An 18,249-nucleotide genomic window follows, 5' to 3' on the forward strand; every position below is an offset into this window, starting at 1 on the left:
GTCAAGTTAAAATTTTGACCAGCACCTCCCCTGCTTTCCATAACCTGCATCAAATAAAACGGCTCAATGGCCGACAATCACATCTACAACAACGCAACGGCACGATGGCCGACATCCACATATAGTTCTTATACCTTAAATTGCCAAGTCAAACATTCTTTCCTATCCTTTTCTAATTTCTAATTCATCCTACCACCTCTCTACATTTTCTAATTTCTAATTTCAATTTTCTAACTTGAAGAACAAAGATTGAAGAATTACCGGAGGAGAGGTGAGGGGCACTGGCCGAGAGGGGCGAGGGGATGGGTGGGGCACGTTGGGGCCAGGGCCGCGATGCCGAGGGCCGGGGCGCCGCCGATGGGGCGGGCGGAGCGCGCCAGCGGCCGGGAGTCAGGGCCGGCGGCCGGGGGCGGCACGGGGGCCGGCCGAGGGCCGGCGTAGGGGCCGGCGCGGGGGCCACCGGGGGGCGGCCGGGGGTAGGGCGAGGGTCGGGCGGCGCGGGCGGGATGGGGGCCGGGCGGCGCGGGGCCGAGGGCCGGGCGGCGCGGGGGCGAGGGCCGGGCGGCGCGGGCGGGCGGCGCGGGCGGGCAGCGCGGGCGGGGCGTGCGGCGCGTGTGGGTGTGTGAGTGTGGGTGTGTGCGTGTGCGTGAGTTAGGGCGGGGGTGGGCTGAATTAATTTCTAGGCTTTGCCGAGTGCTAGATCGCGGGCACTCGGCAAAGGCTTTTTTTATTTTTTTGGATTTTCCAGGCTTTGCCGAGTCCTAGATCGCGGGCACTCGGCAAAGGCCTTTTTTATTTTTATTTTTTGGATTTTTGAACGGTACCATCACTTGGAAGTGGGCTCGCGGAAATGTTTGCCGAGTGTCCTAGGCTTAACACTCGGCAAAGCACTGCTTTGCCGAGTACCTCGATGCGACACTCGGCACAGTACGCTTATATTTCATGTGTAAACTTTCACTAATGTGTTTTAGTATTTTAAAGTCTGTAAACTTTGCAAAAACCTAGTCAAATTCACTAAACAATGCATATTTCATTTTTTACTAATATTATTCCATTATTTCATGGATTTATAGCTCATATTGAATTTATATCTATTAAATTTATATAATTGCAATTAATAAATAAAAATTATCAAACGGATCCAAAAAATTCCCAAAATTTGACATGAACCAATCTATGTTGTCTATGGCCTATAAAAAAAATTTGAACTCAATGCCAAATTCAAGTATCAATTCGACTCAAAATCTTACTGGATCCTTCCAACTTCTACGAATCCTCTCCGGAGATGCTTCGATTTCTAAGCATCATATGTCAAAATTTGTGTGAAACCTTCTCAATTTTTTACCACAGCATCCACATATGAAATCATAGCATCTTGGCAAATCTCGTGATTTTCAAACTTCGTTTGTGTTTTTGAGAATTAAAAAATCATTCGGCCACACGTTCGTGGTCGTGTTTTCTTAACAAAATGCTCGAAATTTCTTTTCATTTCCCAGATGAGACCTCAATTCGGACTCATTAACATGAATATGATTTTTCCACTCATATTATTCCATTATTCCAATCACTTGCAGTTCAAATTTGACTTAAATCAACAAATTACTCTAAATGAAATTAATTCATTAAATATAGCAAACAGGTCAAGAAATGGACCACCTTCTAACATGCAGTGCCAAATGTCATACGTGGGGAGTACAAAAAGTTTGGAGGGTGGAGGAGTGTAACACCCAAAATTCCATGAAAATAATGTAAGCAACTCGGTCTAGTTTTTCGTGCTCTAAGGAATGAAATAAATTACTTTAATTAAATTACGGTCTTAAATAATTAAAGAACACTTGAAATAATTTTAGAAGCAATAAGTGTTTGGTAGAGTTTTTCTTTTCTCTTCTATTTTTGGCTTTTGTTTGAATGCTTGCTTTTGAATTTCAAAAGAATTTGAATTTGAATTTGAAAGCTTCAACTCTATTTAAATTCTCAAAACCCTCCACCTCTCTTTCCTCCGAAATCCCTCCTCTCTCTCTTTCAGCCCGCAAGGCATTTTTTTTCCCTTCCCCCTTCCATCCGCATGGGCCTATCTATCCCGCTGGCCCATCTTTTTTTCCCCCTCTTTTTTTCTTGCGCCGGCCCAACCCCCTTTCTTTTTCTGGGCCGCCACCTCCCTCTCTTTTCCTCCCCACCAGCTAGCCCAAACTGGCCCAACCGGCCTGCCACCCCCTTCTCCTACCTCCAGGCACCTGGAACGCCAGGAGCCAGGCGCACGCACGGTGCCGCCCGTGCGCCGCCGGCCCCCCCGGCCCCCTCGCCTCCCAGCGTCCCTCGGCCTCCTGAGCCCTTCCACAACCTCGCGATGTCTCCCCTCCCCCCACTCCCGGCCTCAAACCGTCGCCCCATCCTTTCCTCTCCCCGGAATCGGCCGCACAAGCTTCAAGGCCATTAATGGCCGGCCGACCTTCGATCTCTCCTGGGGGCCCCTTCCACTCCTCCCCGGGGCCTATAAAGGTTGCCATCGACCTCGCCCGGAGTTTCTCTTTCCGTTTTGCTACTCACCCGCCTCTCTCTCGCACCGCCGCGCCGCCGCCCATCCTATCGCCGGCGAAGTTCCTGTTCTTCTCTGGTGAGAGCTCTCTCCTTCCTTCCCTCCTCCTCTCTCCCCCACCGGGGCGCCGCCGCCCGCGCGCCGGCGAGCTCGCCGCCGGCGAGGCCTCCCTCCCACACCGGCGAGACCCCCTCCCCGTCGGCCATGCCTCTGTGTGCTTGGTTGCCTGTTGGAGGAATAAGATAAGGCATTTTGCGATCTAGTCCCTGAACTCTCTGTTATTCCTTTTACTTAATTTTTGTGTCTTGTAAATCTTCCAGAGAAGCCCCTAAAGTTCATGTATTCTTTTATTTTAACCCGAGCCATGTCATCTTGTAGATCTAACCCTATGTTTCTCTATTTTCACATGTACTGTTCAATATATCTTTCTAAAATTCCATGCTAGCCCTTGAAGTATATAGTTAATTCTGTTTTAGCCCCTAAAACTTGTTTATCTCATATCTTCTTCGTTTTATATCCGATTTCAGCGATTCTTGCGCTCACGCGATCATCTCTGCATGAACGTTAGTTTTAGGAGTTTGTTGTAAGCCTTTGCATATGTTTGTTGTACTGTTTTAATCATTCTTTGTTTGTTTGCCTTGTGTGATCGTGTAGACGATGTGACGTTCGCGGAGGAGCAAGTCCAAGAGCAGCCACCGTTCAAAGAAGAGTACCCCCAGTTTGCCGAGGAAGGCAAGTGGCCTTCTCCCCCTGCATGTTCTTTTTGTCCCAATAATATCATGATTAAACACTTTATTTATTTCTTGTATGTGCATAAGTTTGACGGGAATGCCTATTAAGGACTTACCTAGTTTTAATCCTTATTCCTTGAAAACATGTTTAATCATGTTGGGTAGACTTGCTAGTCGCTTAAATTGGGTTGGTAATGTTCTAATCATGAAAGATGTTAATCATGTTTTATTTATGTTGCTATACCTGTTTAATTGCAAGAACACTTGTTTTAATCGGAACATGGAGAACCACCCAAGAAAACAGTACAACCACAACATCACATGGCTCTGATCTTAGCTGAATAATTAGGCATGTGGTTAGCTGGTGGCTTTACCGAAAGGGAAAGGAGGGGGAAGGTGTTGGGTGCACGATCCGAAGCAATAGCCTTCGCTAAGGTGTTGTCTCATTAACAGGTTGTGGTCCGCATCGCTACTGAAACTCTAGCGGGCTACCATTTACCTGTGTGTCTTTGTAAAGGCTTCTTAGTGGACCCCCCAGCCACTCACCAAAGGAAGTGTTTAAGGGCTTTGCAAACCTGGGCGACACAGGGGACCACGAGTTGTGGGTAAAGTGTACAACCTCTGCAGAGTGAAAACTGATATATCAGCCGTGCTCACGGTTAAGAGCGGCTTGGACCCTCACATGATAATTGAACTTAAAGATGAGAATTAATTGTGTTACCTTTACCTTTGGGATATGTTAATGTTATATGCTTAAGTGGGTTGGTATAAACTTACATCTAGTAATTAGGTGCTGCTAATAAAAATTTGACCAATTAAAATGCCAATCGCTTAAAGCCTTGAGCCATTCCTTGTGAGCCTTGCATGTTTCCCCCACTTGCTGAGTACCAACCATAAGTGTACTCACCCTTGCCCAAACGCTGTTCAGAAGCTTGTGATGACGGGGAGTTCTTCGACGACTTTGAGGAGTTCTAGGCAGGTGTTCACCAGTCAAGCCTGTGGAGAAGCTACGCTGTGTGTGTGCGCGTGTTAGGTTGTCGGTGAACGATTAAAGACCTTCGTGTCAATCACGCTGAGTGTAATAAAGTTCCTACTGGTTTATGTACGTTTTTGAGCATTGTCTTTGATGTATTCATTGATGATGTCAACATATGTATGAGAACGGATCCTGTCACACATATGCGATGCATTCGGTTTTATCCAGAAACCGGGTATGACAAGGAGGGAAAAATTGTTTCGGTTTTGGGTATGACAAGGAGGGAAAAATTGTTTCGGTTTTGCCGAGTGTCGCAAAAAACACTCGGCACATATTCATGTTTGCCGAGTGTCGCAAAAAACACTCGGCAAAGAGTCATGTTTGCCGAGTGTCCTAGAAAACACTCGGTAAATAGTCAATCTTTGCCGAGTGTCGACGGCGGACACTCGGCAAAGAACTAACGTCTGGCACACCCCCTAACGGACGCCGCACGTGCCGGTCACGTGGTTAAGAGTTGCCGAGTGTCATTTATTTGCCGAGTGTCGGCTACGAGTTTGCCGAGTGTTTTTTGTTTGACACTCGGCAAATAGGATTTATGCCGAGTGTATAATATTTGCCGAGTGTTTTAATTTTGACACTCGGCAAACACGTCCTTTGTCGAGTGCTTGAGATTATGCACTCGGCGAATAAAAAACACTCGGCAACTTTACTGTTTCCCGTAGTGCGAGTCATCTGAGTCTGATGGTTTAAATGAAACATACCCTCAAAGTGATCGTCACTCCAGTGAGTAGCAGCATGGTAGTAGTAAAGAAAAGGACTAATCATATCATAATATCCATTTCTCAGAGAATCAGTAATAATGTAGTCTGCGGGTCTCGTTGTATGCCTCGTCTAGAAAGAGAAGAGAAGAACTTAAAGATTATTTGCTCGCGGGAACCAGAAGTTAATAAAATTGTTGTGGATATGGATCTTGTATTGTAAAAAAGCGGAGAAAGGAGTTTGCCATAAGATGATAAATGAAAACGGCTAGCCCATTGCAAGGTTTGGGGAGAAGTGATTGTCTCGTAGTGAGCAAGGAATATAGTTTTTCTGCTAGAATGATCTATTAAACTTATAAATAATTCATTAAGTCCTTGTTAGCAATGTCAACTAGGCATCACAAGGAAATGGATCCTAATTGTTCAATCCTTTGATAACCAATATCTTTTTTAACTTATTATTCTTTACATGGTGCGGGATGTATCCGTCCGCGACAAGTCATCCAAGTGCGCAACGAGGCTCGCCGGCCGAGGATTCAGGCCGGAGAGGAGGCAGACAATTCCACCGGTGAACACACCCCCAAGGCTCAGGTAGTCCAAGCAGGCCCGGCGCATCTCGTCATGAACCTCATCATCATCAGGCGGCAAGCTGAAGACCTTGTACAGCCCGGCAGCTAACGTGTCTATGGTCGAGGCGGCGGGCTGAATCAAATCAATATGATCAGATTATCAGTTACCTGCATTACATTCATTCTGTTCATAGATATGAGAAATGCTCAATATGATATAAGTTATATAACCACATTGAGACAGCGACCTTTCGCAGGGTGTAGAATGATTCTAGACGGTTGCGCAGGGAGGGCGAGTCGTGCAGGTTCCGCAGGGGCCTGAGAGAAGGCTGCGCAGGAGGACGACGTCCGACAGCGCGACGGTCATGCCCCCGCCGGCCGGTTAAAGGATGGCGCATGTTCAGGGCATCCCCCAGCAAGACCGCGCCGGGAGTTGGAAGAGGCGCGGCGGGCATATGCTCCTGCTGGGCGTTGCCCTGATGCATCCCTTCAGTGTCAACAAACCTCATCCCCCCATGACGACGATCATCCTTGTTGCCGTTGTTGGCACCTTGGTCTGTTCTAGATAATCCTTGCTTTTGTTAGTAGGATAATATTCGTTATAATTTCTGATTTAAGCAATTTTTGCGCTAATAACAATAGACGAGTGGTTTCAATCATTTGAAGTAGGATAGTACGACCTCACTCCTACTAAATACGGTACATTTAATAACGGAAGGAGTATGCTTAATACAGTATATAGCAGTAGACGTAGGACTCCACTCCTCATTGCTACGACACCATCTTTATTTGCCTTCATGTTGAAGTTTTATTTTTCCAGGACATGGCCAATGATCCAGCCCCAATCCAAAGATTGATCATTAAAAAGATTCAGTTTATAACTTACTGGGTTTTTTTTTCTTGATTGCCAACAGATTTTCTGCTTTCTGTTTCATAATAAAAACTTACAGGCCTGGATTATCTCTTCAAGAGGCCATGGAATCGCTTGCACTAGGAAGTGCCACCAAAGGTACTTTCGCACTGGAGGAAGAGCGCCACGATGTACTATTGCCGTGGAGACTATATGTCGAATATATTACAATTAATAATTTGTTGCGCGTGCGCAGGGAGAACTACGGATTCGGCCTATTTAACTATTCAGCTTGCTAGATTCACGTCAGCCCGTCTTGGTTTCAGCTTGGCCTGCCTGTTTTTTTTCCACGTCGCCTCGGCCCATCTTATTTTTGGCTCAGCCCGAGCGCGAGGAGAACTGCAAAGTTGGCCCATTTAACTCTGTGCGGCAGTCTGTTGTTGTTGTAGTCTCTTGTTGTTGTTGTTGTTCTTTTTTTTTTTTGAATTTTGAGAGCTAGTTTGGGTTGATTTTTTTTCTGAGATTGGCAGCATTTTTGTGTGATTTTTTGTGGGGCAAATTGAAGCTAGGACATGTGTAAAATCATCTAGGGTGATCCCCTTAAAATTTCTAACACGAGCTGTTCAGATTTGGATTTTCCCGAAAATCCCCTCCTGAAGTTACCGAACAAATTCATAAAATTCGTGGTGAAATCATGATATTCTTGGATAGATCTTTTGGGTAACAATTCACCATATATGCATGGAGCTACTACTGAAGTTTCATTGGATTTGAATCTTGTTTAATTGGATTTCATGATTTGGGCTTGGAGGTTGTTCTTGAGTTCTTGACTCTTGTTTTTTCCATCCCAAAAATCATGAAGCAGGCTTAAATGGACGAAGTAGAAAACAAAGAGCTCATGCGTTCATGGTTTGACCAAATAGCCAAACTTAAATGGTACAGGATAATTGTTGGCATAGGTGCTGACGTGTGGCTCTAATTCCATGGGCAGCTTGTCGTGCACGGGGATATGAAGCCCAGCTTGTCGTGCACGGGGATCCAAAGTACGCCTACAGCTTCAGCATCGTCCACCTCGCGATCACTAGATTGGGGCGGACCTACGTTGAGCTGACCGAGGGCAGATGCGACATGCCCTCACTCAAAATCTACCAGCCATGTTAGTTGACTAAATTTCATCATATAAAAACCCCTTGAGCTGAACCCTCACTTAAATTGCCCCCTAGATCCGCCCCGGCCAGCGGACGGTCGCCATTCCTCCATGGGGAACACGATAGCAGGGTCCATCTCATGCCATGGGTTTGGGGCTGTATGCGAGAGGTGCACTCCTCGTCCTCGACGCGGCGAAACCCGCGACTCAATGGTGAGTTCGAGCATTCGAGGCACGTGAGATGGAGCGCACATTAACCATCCATCCATTTGGAGTGCCTTGATTACCGGGCCTGTTCTCACTCAAAAGCGCGTGTTTCTCAATAGTGCGGTTTCAAATTTGTGAACGAAAATCTGAATGATGGACTGTGTTGGGGGATTTAGAAGAAAGAAAAGGAAAATAAATGCACGAGTTTAAATTGAATTGGTATATAGCTTGGCCTAAAAAACTCATGCGTTTACAAGTAGACCTGCTCCTCGGTATCCATACCCTCTTCCCAAATCCACACCCACTTCAAATGGGGAAGGTATGGGTAGAAAATTATATACTTATTATAAATAGGAGGGTACAATTAATTAATTGGATATGTATATATCTGTAGTATAAAGTTAATTATCCATTGGATATAAGTGGGATTAGGGAGGGTAAGAAGTAGATAATAATTATATGGATTTGGGTGTGAATAAGAGTAAGTTCACCCATACCCTCCCATGGAAGGCCTATTTACAAGTCATTGTGCCCTCATAGGGAAGGTCCGGAGTTACTTATGCATTTTACAACAATAGTCATCTATATTTCCCAATTTGGTCATGATTTTTTAATTTTGGAAATTAGCGAATGAATTTAAAAATTTCTACAAAGTTGTAACTACGCATAGGATCATTCATAACCTAAATCAATTTGGTAGTGTATTAAAATTATGTCAACACGATGAAAATGCCTTAGTTTTGTCTTCGAAAAAGTCCATTTTACTCCCCTCACCTATCCACTTTATCTGCTTAACCCCCTGAACAAAATTTAGGCTCACTTTACTATCCTGAACTATTTCATTTTTGTCCGATCTACCCCCTAATTAGATTTTTATTTTTTTCCCTCCATGCGTAAGTTGAATTTTAAGTTCAAGAGAAGATGCAAAATATGATGCCTTGTGTTAAAAAATTATACTAAGAATTTTTCATGATTATTTTTCTAGATTAGAAATATTTAATACAAAATTGATCTTGGATATACATACAAAAATTAATCATAAAAAATTGCTAATGTATTTTTCTAACGTAGAGCATCATGTTATAAGTCAACAGGCAAAATTTGAAATTAAAACTCAACTTTTAAGCGAAGAAATAAAAAAGAGAAATGTAATTAGAGGGTAGATTGGACCAAATGAAATAGTTCAGGGAGTAAAATGAGCTTAAATTTTACTTTAGGAGGTTAGGTGGAAAAGTAAATGATTGCTTTAGGAGGTTAAGTGCCCAGAGTAAATGGACGAGGGGATTAAAATGGACTTTTATTTTTCTTTTGTCTTCAACTATCATTTTTTACATTATTTATATTTTGTTTAACTTATAAAATTTTATTTATGTTACAAATATCTTTAAGGACAAATGAAGTTTTCCTCGAGTGTTTTTAAAGTCAATTGTGATTTTTTTCCTTTCTCAAACACTTCCCACGTCCCTCAAAAAAATCTAAATGTGAACAGATTTAACCGTTGTATAGTGAACTCTTCTGTAGTCACAGTTTAAAAACTGAAGGCTGCCAAAATTGAGAGTTGCAAAATGGAACTCTTCCAAACCAAATTACTAAGAACAGAACAAAAAAACGAGCAAACTACATATATATGATTATGGTACCTACTACTTCGGATTAGAGTTAATTGAAAAACAAAGGCCAAATATACAGCAGCTTATAGAACCACAAAACCCTAACATAGAGCAAGTCCATACATCTGACTGCTAGGCGTTTGAACACAAACGTTCCCCCCAGGAAGTCAGGAACACAGTAGTGAAGTTCTGTTGGTCATGCATGCTATGTAATTATAAAGAACTGGACCTCGAAAAAACAAACAACGACTGTGTATTTACATCCTACGATTGTCTGTGCACAAATTAAAGCAAGTTGCAAACTCTGCACCATATTTAGTCTACATGTACACATGTACATCTCGCTTCCACTTTGATTCTGTGTCTTACATTTCACCACACCTGAATGGCAGTGAAGATCTGGAATTGCAGCCTCAGAAATCCAATGGAGGTGTGTCCTGGTACATTGCCATAAATCTCTCAGGATTTTCACAAGTCATATCAAAGCCAAATTTGATTAATGAAAACACTACGTCAGGTTGAATCGAAGTAATCTGCTGATGGTTCAATCACATGTCTGCACAATCTGTATTTAAGGTTGTCATCACATACACATGAAGTTCTCTACCAAGCAAACCAAGGCAGCCTTATTTCTCTCGGAAAAAAAACAAGGCGACCTCAACTTACTAAATTTTTTAGGCATAGATCACAATTCTTATAAAAAAATTATGATTTATCACGTAAAATATTCGAGCAAATTCAATTCATCAACCATGTACTACAATGGCTTCATCTAAAATGAATGTGACATGCAGAAGCATGGAGGAAAAGAGAACAGCAATATAATTTTGAGAACATTCAGGACTCCTGAAAAACCTCACCTTGTGCAAAAGGTCATGGGCAATGTAGTCCCAAGGAAGAGACACAGACATCAAGCAGCACTTCAGAGGCACAAGCTCATCATCCATTCGCTTGTTAGCAGATGCAGACTCGTAAGCATGCTTTGCTAGCTTTGATGCAGCAGAAGCTGCCCTGTGAACAAGGACCCGGAAGCTATCTCCTGGATCTTTCTTTGACTTCTCACGGCTCTGATCTAATAATAAAAGTAAGAACTTCCAAATGAGAATGTGTGGCAGCTTGACAAGCTGCATTACAAGCACTTCAAAGTTACAAGTTTGCGTGTGGGTTTGGGTGAGCAAAGGTACACGAGGAAGTAGGCCACTAACAATCTGCTATAAAGTTTTGCATGTTGAACAATTTGTCATCATTCCAAAATGGAAACTATTAAGTTCATTTGTAATTTAGTGTGGTACAAGACTAAAATAGATAGAATTTGGAAAGGCAAGACTAAAGAGTACTCGATGCACCAGTAGTTTACATGTGCGGAAGCACATTGTTATCAGCTGAGAGTACCCAATGCATCCTTTCTTATAACAACAATAAACAAAAAAGTTTAACAGGTATTCTAAATGCATGTGCCATGGACAGAAAGGAAGAAGTATTCTGATGCTAAATATATCAGACCTGCAATACCAGAAACAGCTACTTCCACTTCTCCACGCCCTTCTGGGCCCCTCATATAAAGTCTGTCAAGTTTAGTGTGGTCATGCCCAAGTGAGAGTAAGCTCCCAAATTTTGATCTGCCAGCTATAGGAAAAGAGAAATATACACATAAGAATATGTGATGTTAATACTGCTGGATCAGAATATTACAGTTCAACTACATTTCAACAATCATCACCTATCTTGAGCAAATACTTCCTCCAGTATAAAATTGACCATTTTTTCTTGACACTGGTGCTAGAGCACCATGGAAAGTAGGTACATGGAAATTTAAGTACTAAATAGCACCATGGGAGTAACAAAGTAGATAGATGAAACTCTCACCATCATAAGCCTCACGGACGTTTTGGTAGCTCACATAACCTGAGAAGAGAGTTCTCTGCGATGGCAATCAAAGATTTTGCTGAATTACAAATGTCATGCTAATTCTATGAACAAGCACAATTCAGAATAACTTAATCCATGTACAGTAACAGTAAAACAGGACCATTTACTTGATTATTTCCTATGAAGTCTTGGTAGGTATTGATATTTCAGAAGAGTTCAAAAACTTTCTTGTGTAAATTCGGTAAAGGCAATCACAGATGGCTTGTGTGTGAATTATGCAACCAGCTGAAAACTAATTGAACTAGTCTTTATATTGAGAAACTAATCAAACTATTTAGGAAATAGATATATGGTTCTGTCAAAAAGATCGATTCCCAATCCTGTTCTACAGCCAAGTTAAAGATATTAAAATACTAAACAAAAACCTTAAAATAAATAGCTGAAGTCATTAATATCTGGACATGATAAACAGAAACCTTCATAGTTCTGAATTACGAGAGAGGGAACCTTTGGTGGTTTCTCTTGGGCACTCCCAGAGCTCAGTTCAGGCTGTACATTTGAACCAGGATTCTTGGACTCGGTTTCTTCAGGAAATGCTGCCCCATCATGTGCGTTGAGAATCACACAATAGCAGTGTTCAGGATCTGACAAAACCTGCTTAAATCAGAAGAATAAAGAGCTCAATAGGGTCAACTTCAGAAACAACAAACATGGTGAAAAACAACAAAAGGAAATCATGTAACATCAGAGAATAAGCATTTACAACATTCATGAAGTTACCAGGAGTCCAGGAAACTATGTTGTACAACTACAACATTGACATTATTACACAGAACCTTACCACTGCATCAAAAGTATCATCGAAGTCGTCCACAGAAAAATAAATGTTGGGATATGCAGGTACCGTTTCTACAGCCTGCCAACAGATGCATGAGCTACCATTAGGACTTAAAGACTGCCTCCTTCAAAATATGGTGCAAAATAGAAACCTACCTTCCTTCGGTCGAGATGAAAATTTACACGGCTAGGGGACGCGTATACAGTTTTTGTAACCTGTTTCCATGAAGAGAATGAGATCGAGACAGGTTAGTCAATACAAACATAATGGTCTCTCAACACCGCTGATGCAACTTCTACAATACTAACTGTCAGTCATATAAATGTGGTGCCTTCTCTATATGATTCTTTTGATTCTTTCCATTCATACAGAAAATAAAGGTAAGATTCAGTCAAAGGGAAAATAATGAAATGGGGAGGGTCACGGAATTAGAATATGAGAGAGCGCTCCGCAATGAGCATCTACCGTCGAACTTGCTATCATATAGGAGCATGTTTTGTGTACAGAAAATTAGGCTTTATCTTAATTCTATGTAGTTAGGTTTAAAGATTGATAATTTGACCGATATGTCTAGTTCCCATATAGTATAACCTGGAAAAGAATAACTGATGACTAAATGGAAATGCTTACTTGTACTGTACCTTATAAACAGGAGATAACTGTTTGCTTTTCGCTGCGCGGTTGCGAAGATCTCCAATGCTGTGGAAGTAGGTCATAAGAACCAACATACGAACTAGTAACTATCCATAAACATTAACTAAGGGGTAAAAGATATCACAATTGATTCTCATTTTCTGTGACAATGAATGCAACAGGAATCTAGGAACTGCAAGTCCTTTAATATGCCAGAAAGACTCATGAAGAAGGATAACTTCAATGGTTCTAGTTGTTCAGTAAGCTAATGATTTATCCCAGGCCATCAATCCTCAACCTGTTATCTGGAATAGAGGAAAATGCTTTACCCTAACCTACACGTGACACAAGAATTATCACCATGTGCAACTGGGCAACATTTCAAAAAAGGATGAGAAATCAATATAGAAGAGGCTGGACAGCTGTATGCTGGTTGGAATATCAGAACTGCCACATTACGGTTCTAGAAGAGAGAATTTATTTTATTATAAATCATTATGAAACGCTTTCCTTGTTTCTACATAGAATTGATGCAATTATACAGAATAATTACTAAGCAAGCAAAATAAGAGAGAATTTATATTATTATAAATCATTGTGAAAAGTTTTCCTTGTCCCTGCATAGAATTTGATGCAAGTATTCAGAATAATTACTAAGAATGCAATCTTTTACATAACTGTTGCAGAAACATACCTAAATATTGCAACTGTAACAGTGTATGACGTGTGAGCTATTAAATTCAAATAGAAGGAACGTTCCCAATCAACCTCCAGTGTATTAACATTGATGACCTTTTCAAGCTGTTTCGCATAAAACAGATGAGGTTAATTAGCACAGCTACTCAAAAGAAAGTAACTTCTTATCAGAGATTTCAATTTCCCACCTAATAATATATTAAACAAATGCAAATAATAGGTGCAATGGCTAGGATATCTCAGACGCATGAAAACTACAATACTGCACCATCTCATGAGCTTTTTTTCGGATAAGAGGATCGACCCTATTTCCATTAACAAGAACAGAAACACATGAGTTCGCCAAAGTTCAAGAACAGAGAGAACAGGTAGGATGCAACCAGATGCTAACACCTTACATTCACAACACTTGATTCAAGCATGAAAGCCTATCAGACTCAGCGATGTATGTAAGTTGGACGACAGTTACTCAGGTAAAACACCTCAATAAGTTTAGAAAAAGTCTAAAAAGGACATTCAAGCCATAAGCCCACTGCAAAATTCCAGTGCAAATTATTAGCTTGAATGGATGATTGTACATGTTTATTCATACAGCAATATCTACTGTGTCAGTGAATGAAAAGAAACTAAGAACGCTGCATTATTCATGTGAACCAAAGAGGATGGAGGGAGCATAATGAAACTTTCAGTCAAGAAAAAAAACATTCAGAGCAACACTTATTTCATAAGTCTTGCTGCGAAGTATATATAAATATATCTTGGAAAACCTCCAGAAAAAAGTGAAAACAAAAACATATGTTACATAATTGATAATGTAGATTGGTGCAGACACACCTTTTCACAGTATCCAACGAATGAACTCAGCACATAAACCAGTACAAAAACAGGAACAAATAGCAAGAAACAATGAAACATGACAATTTTTCTTGAAGCTGCTACAACAGAGTCATAAGCCTCATGCATTAGCTGATATGAAGTAAAGTAGGCCAGGTGTTTCTTCATTTACCGTGGGGGCCCATCTCCGTACAAAAAAGGGAGGTGGATCTTCCATATTATCATTGAACCCATAACCATGCAATTTCTGCATCAACACCCGGAACATCAAGAAGAGTAGTGGATTTTCATATAGCAGTGACCTTATTAGCCAAGAATGAGGACTAAATCAGAAGGAACAATAATGAGTACCCTACCATATTATTAACAAAGAAGACAAGGTCATCCTCTTCACTTCTCTTTGATTTCCCACCACGCACAAAGAAAAGATCAAGCATTTCATGCCAGAACTTATCATCCATTCCAACATCTGACGCATCATCCTCGGCATCAACAATCGTCCACCCAATCAAATGTGAGTGTTTCTTCACCATGCTCAACAACTCAGTCCTGAAAACAGAGCATGCAGAAGCCAGAAGATTTAAGCATGTCTAAAGCTTGTCAAAGGGATATCGGTGCCTACAAAATATGCCTCTTTTCTTGTTCATTGGATAGCTTGTTAAATCTACTCTGTAAATCATCAGAATGAAAAAATTTAAACTGATCATGGACCCAAGCAATTACTCGTGTTAGCGAAATAACTATAACTTAGAAGACAGTAAGTTAGTAACAGACTTAGAATAGACTAACTTGTGAAAATATAACAACAAAGGCATACAAGTACCAGGACCACAATAATTTCGACTACCATCTTCAAATAGGTTTAATGATGGCACACGTTAATGCCAGAATTAGTGGGGGCAAAGGCATAAGTATGCATGTTGGGTTTACAGAACAGAGGACGTATTGAGCCAGGTGTAGTACTAGCATGTAGTCATAACCGGTGGTTGAAACAGCAAACAACAAGTGAAGTCAACCATCATAGGAGTGAAAATCACAAGCTTGATACTTTAAGTTTGCTTAGTTTCAGGCCGTTGAATTCCTGGAATGCTTGCTCCTAGTTAGCCCTCGGAACCAGATGGATTAGATACTATAACTCTGTACAAGGAACGAACGATTTTGATCACAGGCTAAAAATAACCCCTCTCCATGGCCACGGGGCAATGCTTGATAGGTTAAATTTGGTTTCCCCTCTCTCGCTGCTTCTCTATCTTCCCCTGTCCGTAGCGCGGAGTAACCATCCCCGCCCCCATCCAGATTGTTGAGGGAAAGCGGAACAAAGACAAAGAGGGAGGGAGCACTTCGCACGCATACCTAGAGGGCGATGATGACGCATCCATGGCGCCGCTGAATCTGTGGACGGCGATCTCTCCCGACGGGGAGGGGGACGGAGGAGAAGGCGGCGCCGCCATGGTGATGGGGTGGGGGGATCCGGCCGATTCCGAGGGAGGGAGGCCACGCGCGTCGGAACTCGGAAGCAAAGCAGCCGACCGCACCGCACGCCTCCTCCCGTGCAGACTGAGGCTGCACACCGCAGCACGGCACGGCACACGTGGCTTGGACTCGGGGGATGCGCAGACGGATCTGATGGATGGGCCAAAAGAAAACGAACGATGGGCTCTTGTGGATTCCACCCGCAGGCTCTTTTTCGACTAAGCTATCAATTCCGGCCCAGCCTTGTTCATTCTTTCAAACTCGAGCTTCGAACAAAAAGAAAAGGAAAAATTGGGTTTGTGTTGATTTTAAATTCATGTCATTTGTTGTGTAAAATGTGTATTCTTATAGTTTTGCAAAAAATACTTTACGAAGTAAAGGCACATAAGTTATAAAAAATATAGCGAATTGAGCGTAGCTCAGCTGGGAAGGTTTTTTATGGTGGAAACTGCCTACTAGGATGAGCCCTCGACTCGACACTGGTGCTCGCATTTTTTTGGAATTATTCTAGGATTTAACCGGTGCTATTTTCAGTAATATACAATGTGCTCGTCGATAGCGAGATGCCAGCGGTGACTTCGTCAATCTTAAGGATCTGTCGGCTCAATCTTTCGGAGGTGCTCATAGAGGTAGGGTTATGTGCGTGTGTTCGTAGAGGCGAGTGTGCATACATGTATGTGAGCAACTGCATCTGTACTGTGTGAATCGAAAAAAAATTTATAAAAATATAAAAACAAAAAGACAAAGGAACTAAACAGTATCGATACAAAATTAGCAAAAAAGATTTATCTCGTGGGCATAGATGTCTGCAAAATTCCACCCACAAGCTTGGATGAGCCAGCTACTCATTAAACCTTGCTGAGGTTGATCGGGATGGCTAACTGCAAGATGAGGGTTTGCTTCAATCTAATTGGGGCCTTGCCAAACTACATATATATTAGTGTTGTCGACGGTTAGGAACCCAACTAAATCTGATCTAGTAGCTTGGGTGGACTCAACATGATTGAGGAAAGCGCTGTGGCTGATCTGTACTCTTCAAAGGAATTGTTTGCTATCAAGCTAGAAAAAAGAGGAGTCAACATTGTTGTTGTTGATATTGTCACCGACAATGTCGCCAAGTGCATGCTCCCAAATTATAGCAATGATCTTAAAGGAGAAACCTTTCCTTTTTATACAAGTCTCTACAATGTACTTCCTCCGTCCCAAATTACTATTCGTTTTGACTTTTCTAGATTCATATATTTTGTTATGCACCTAGATATATGCTATATCTAGATACATAGCAAAAATCATATACCTAGAAAAGCCAAAACAAATAGTAATTTGGGTCGGAGGGAGTACTTGCAACAAAAAGACTACTCCCATACTCAAAATAGAATAGATTTTTTTAGATAAATTAAAAAGATACAAGGCTCACGTGCTCCTTGTTAATGGTTTAGAATAGTTGTGCAATAAATAAATATAGAAAAAAATACGGTACTTAAATTTAGGACTTAAAGTTGAATGACCTATTCCACTATGAAAAGCGTAAACCAACTATGCTAGGGGCTGTGACACTGTCAAATGAAAATGATACCTCCGTAGGAGTTAAGCTGCAGTTTCCACTAATTGGTAGTGTTACGACAGCGAGTTCGCATAGAGTACTTCTGCTTGTTTGTGGGTACGCCATGACTCGGCAACATGTCCGCGCGCGGCTGATTTGCCTGCAGATATTTCCAAGAAAACATCCACGCAGCCACATCGGTCGAGGCAGTATGGTGACGTCGCAAAACGACGACAGGTTCAGATTGTTTGGACAACCTGCTAAAGTTTAGCACTTGTCACATCGGATATTTAGATGTTAATTAGAAATATTAAACATAGGCTAATTACAAAACTAATTGCACAGATGGAGTCTAATTCACGAGATGAATCTAAGCCTAATTAGTCCATAATTTGATAATGTGGTGCTACAGTAACCATTTGCTAATTATGGATTAATTAGGTTTAATAGATTCGTCTCGCGAATTAGCACAGGAGTTCTGCAATTATTTTTATAATTAGCTCATATTTAGTCTTCCTAATTAGCATCCGAACATCCCATGTAACACTACTAAAGTTTAGCACCTTGTATCCACGGACCCCTCCAATCCCGACCCGAGCTCACGCCGTCACGCGGGTCGATCCCATCATCGTGGGTCCCAGCTGATCCTCTCCGCCTTGACCAGCTGATAGCGGTGGCTGGTGGGTCCCGTTTGCAGTCTACCGGGTACAAGATGAGAGGAGAATGACTCTAGTTTTTCGCGGCAATTTTCTGGTGTGAATCTGGCTCCTCCCGTCCCTCTGTAGTTTCTCGTACATATATGCGGGCCTGCATATCATGGAGGGTACAGTCAAGTCCCATAATAAGGGGGTGTTTGGCAGGGAGGGGCTAAATTTTAGCCCCTGCCACATCGGATGTTTGGATACTAATTAGGAGTATTAAACATAGTCTAATTACAAAACTAATTGCACAACCCCTAGGCTAAATCGCGAGACGAATT

At 41.9% G+C, this 18,249-nt stretch overlaps 1 protein-coding gene across 1 annotated transcript; it reads right to left on the reverse strand.

Annotated features, from left to right (window-relative positions):
- Positions 1-9,381: 9,381 nt before the first annotated feature.
- Positions 9,382-15,827, reverse strand: LOC101778117 (uncharacterized protein KIAA0930 homolog). The gene is made up of 12 exons (XM_004983433.2): positions 15,608-15,827; positions 14,611-14,803; positions 14,427-14,501; positions 13,419-13,525; positions 12,733-12,790; positions 12,247-12,306; positions 12,095-12,169; positions 11,761-11,907; positions 11,251-11,305; positions 10,888-11,010; positions 10,245-10,456; positions 9,382-9,821 (listed from the first exon to the last, which is right to left on the reverse strand). The coding sequence occupies exons 1-12, from the start codon at positions 15,703-15,705 to the stop codon at positions 9,798-9,800; spliced, it is 1,227 nt and encodes a 408-aa protein (XP_004983490.1). The 5' UTR covers positions 15,706-15,827; the 3' UTR covers positions 9,382-9,797.
- Positions 15,828-18,249: the final 2,422 nt, after the last annotated feature.

The sequence above is a fragment of the Setaria italica genome, chromosome IX (genome assembly GCF_000263155.2).
Source record: "Setaria italica strain Yugu1 chromosome IX, Setaria_italica_v2.0, whole genome shotgun sequence".
NCBI classification, from domain to species: Eukaryota; Viridiplantae; Streptophyta; class Magnoliopsida; order Poales; family Poaceae; genus Setaria; species Setaria italica.

Excerpts from the sequence above, each read along its gene's own strand:
- LOC101778117 (XM_004983433.2), bottom strand. The coding sequence starts at position 15,705 with ATGGCGGCGCCGCCTTCTCCTCCGTCCCCCTCCCCGTCGGGAGAGATC. Across the intron at positions 14,804-15,607 it reads GCGTCATCATCGCCCTCTAG|GACTGAGTTGTTGAGCATGG; the intron begins GTATGCGTGCGA and ends CTCTGTTTTCAG. Across the intron at positions 12,170-12,246 it reads TTCATCTCGACCGAAGGAAG|GCTGTAGAAACGGTACCTGC; the intron begins GTAGGTTTCTAT and ends ATCTGTTGGCAG.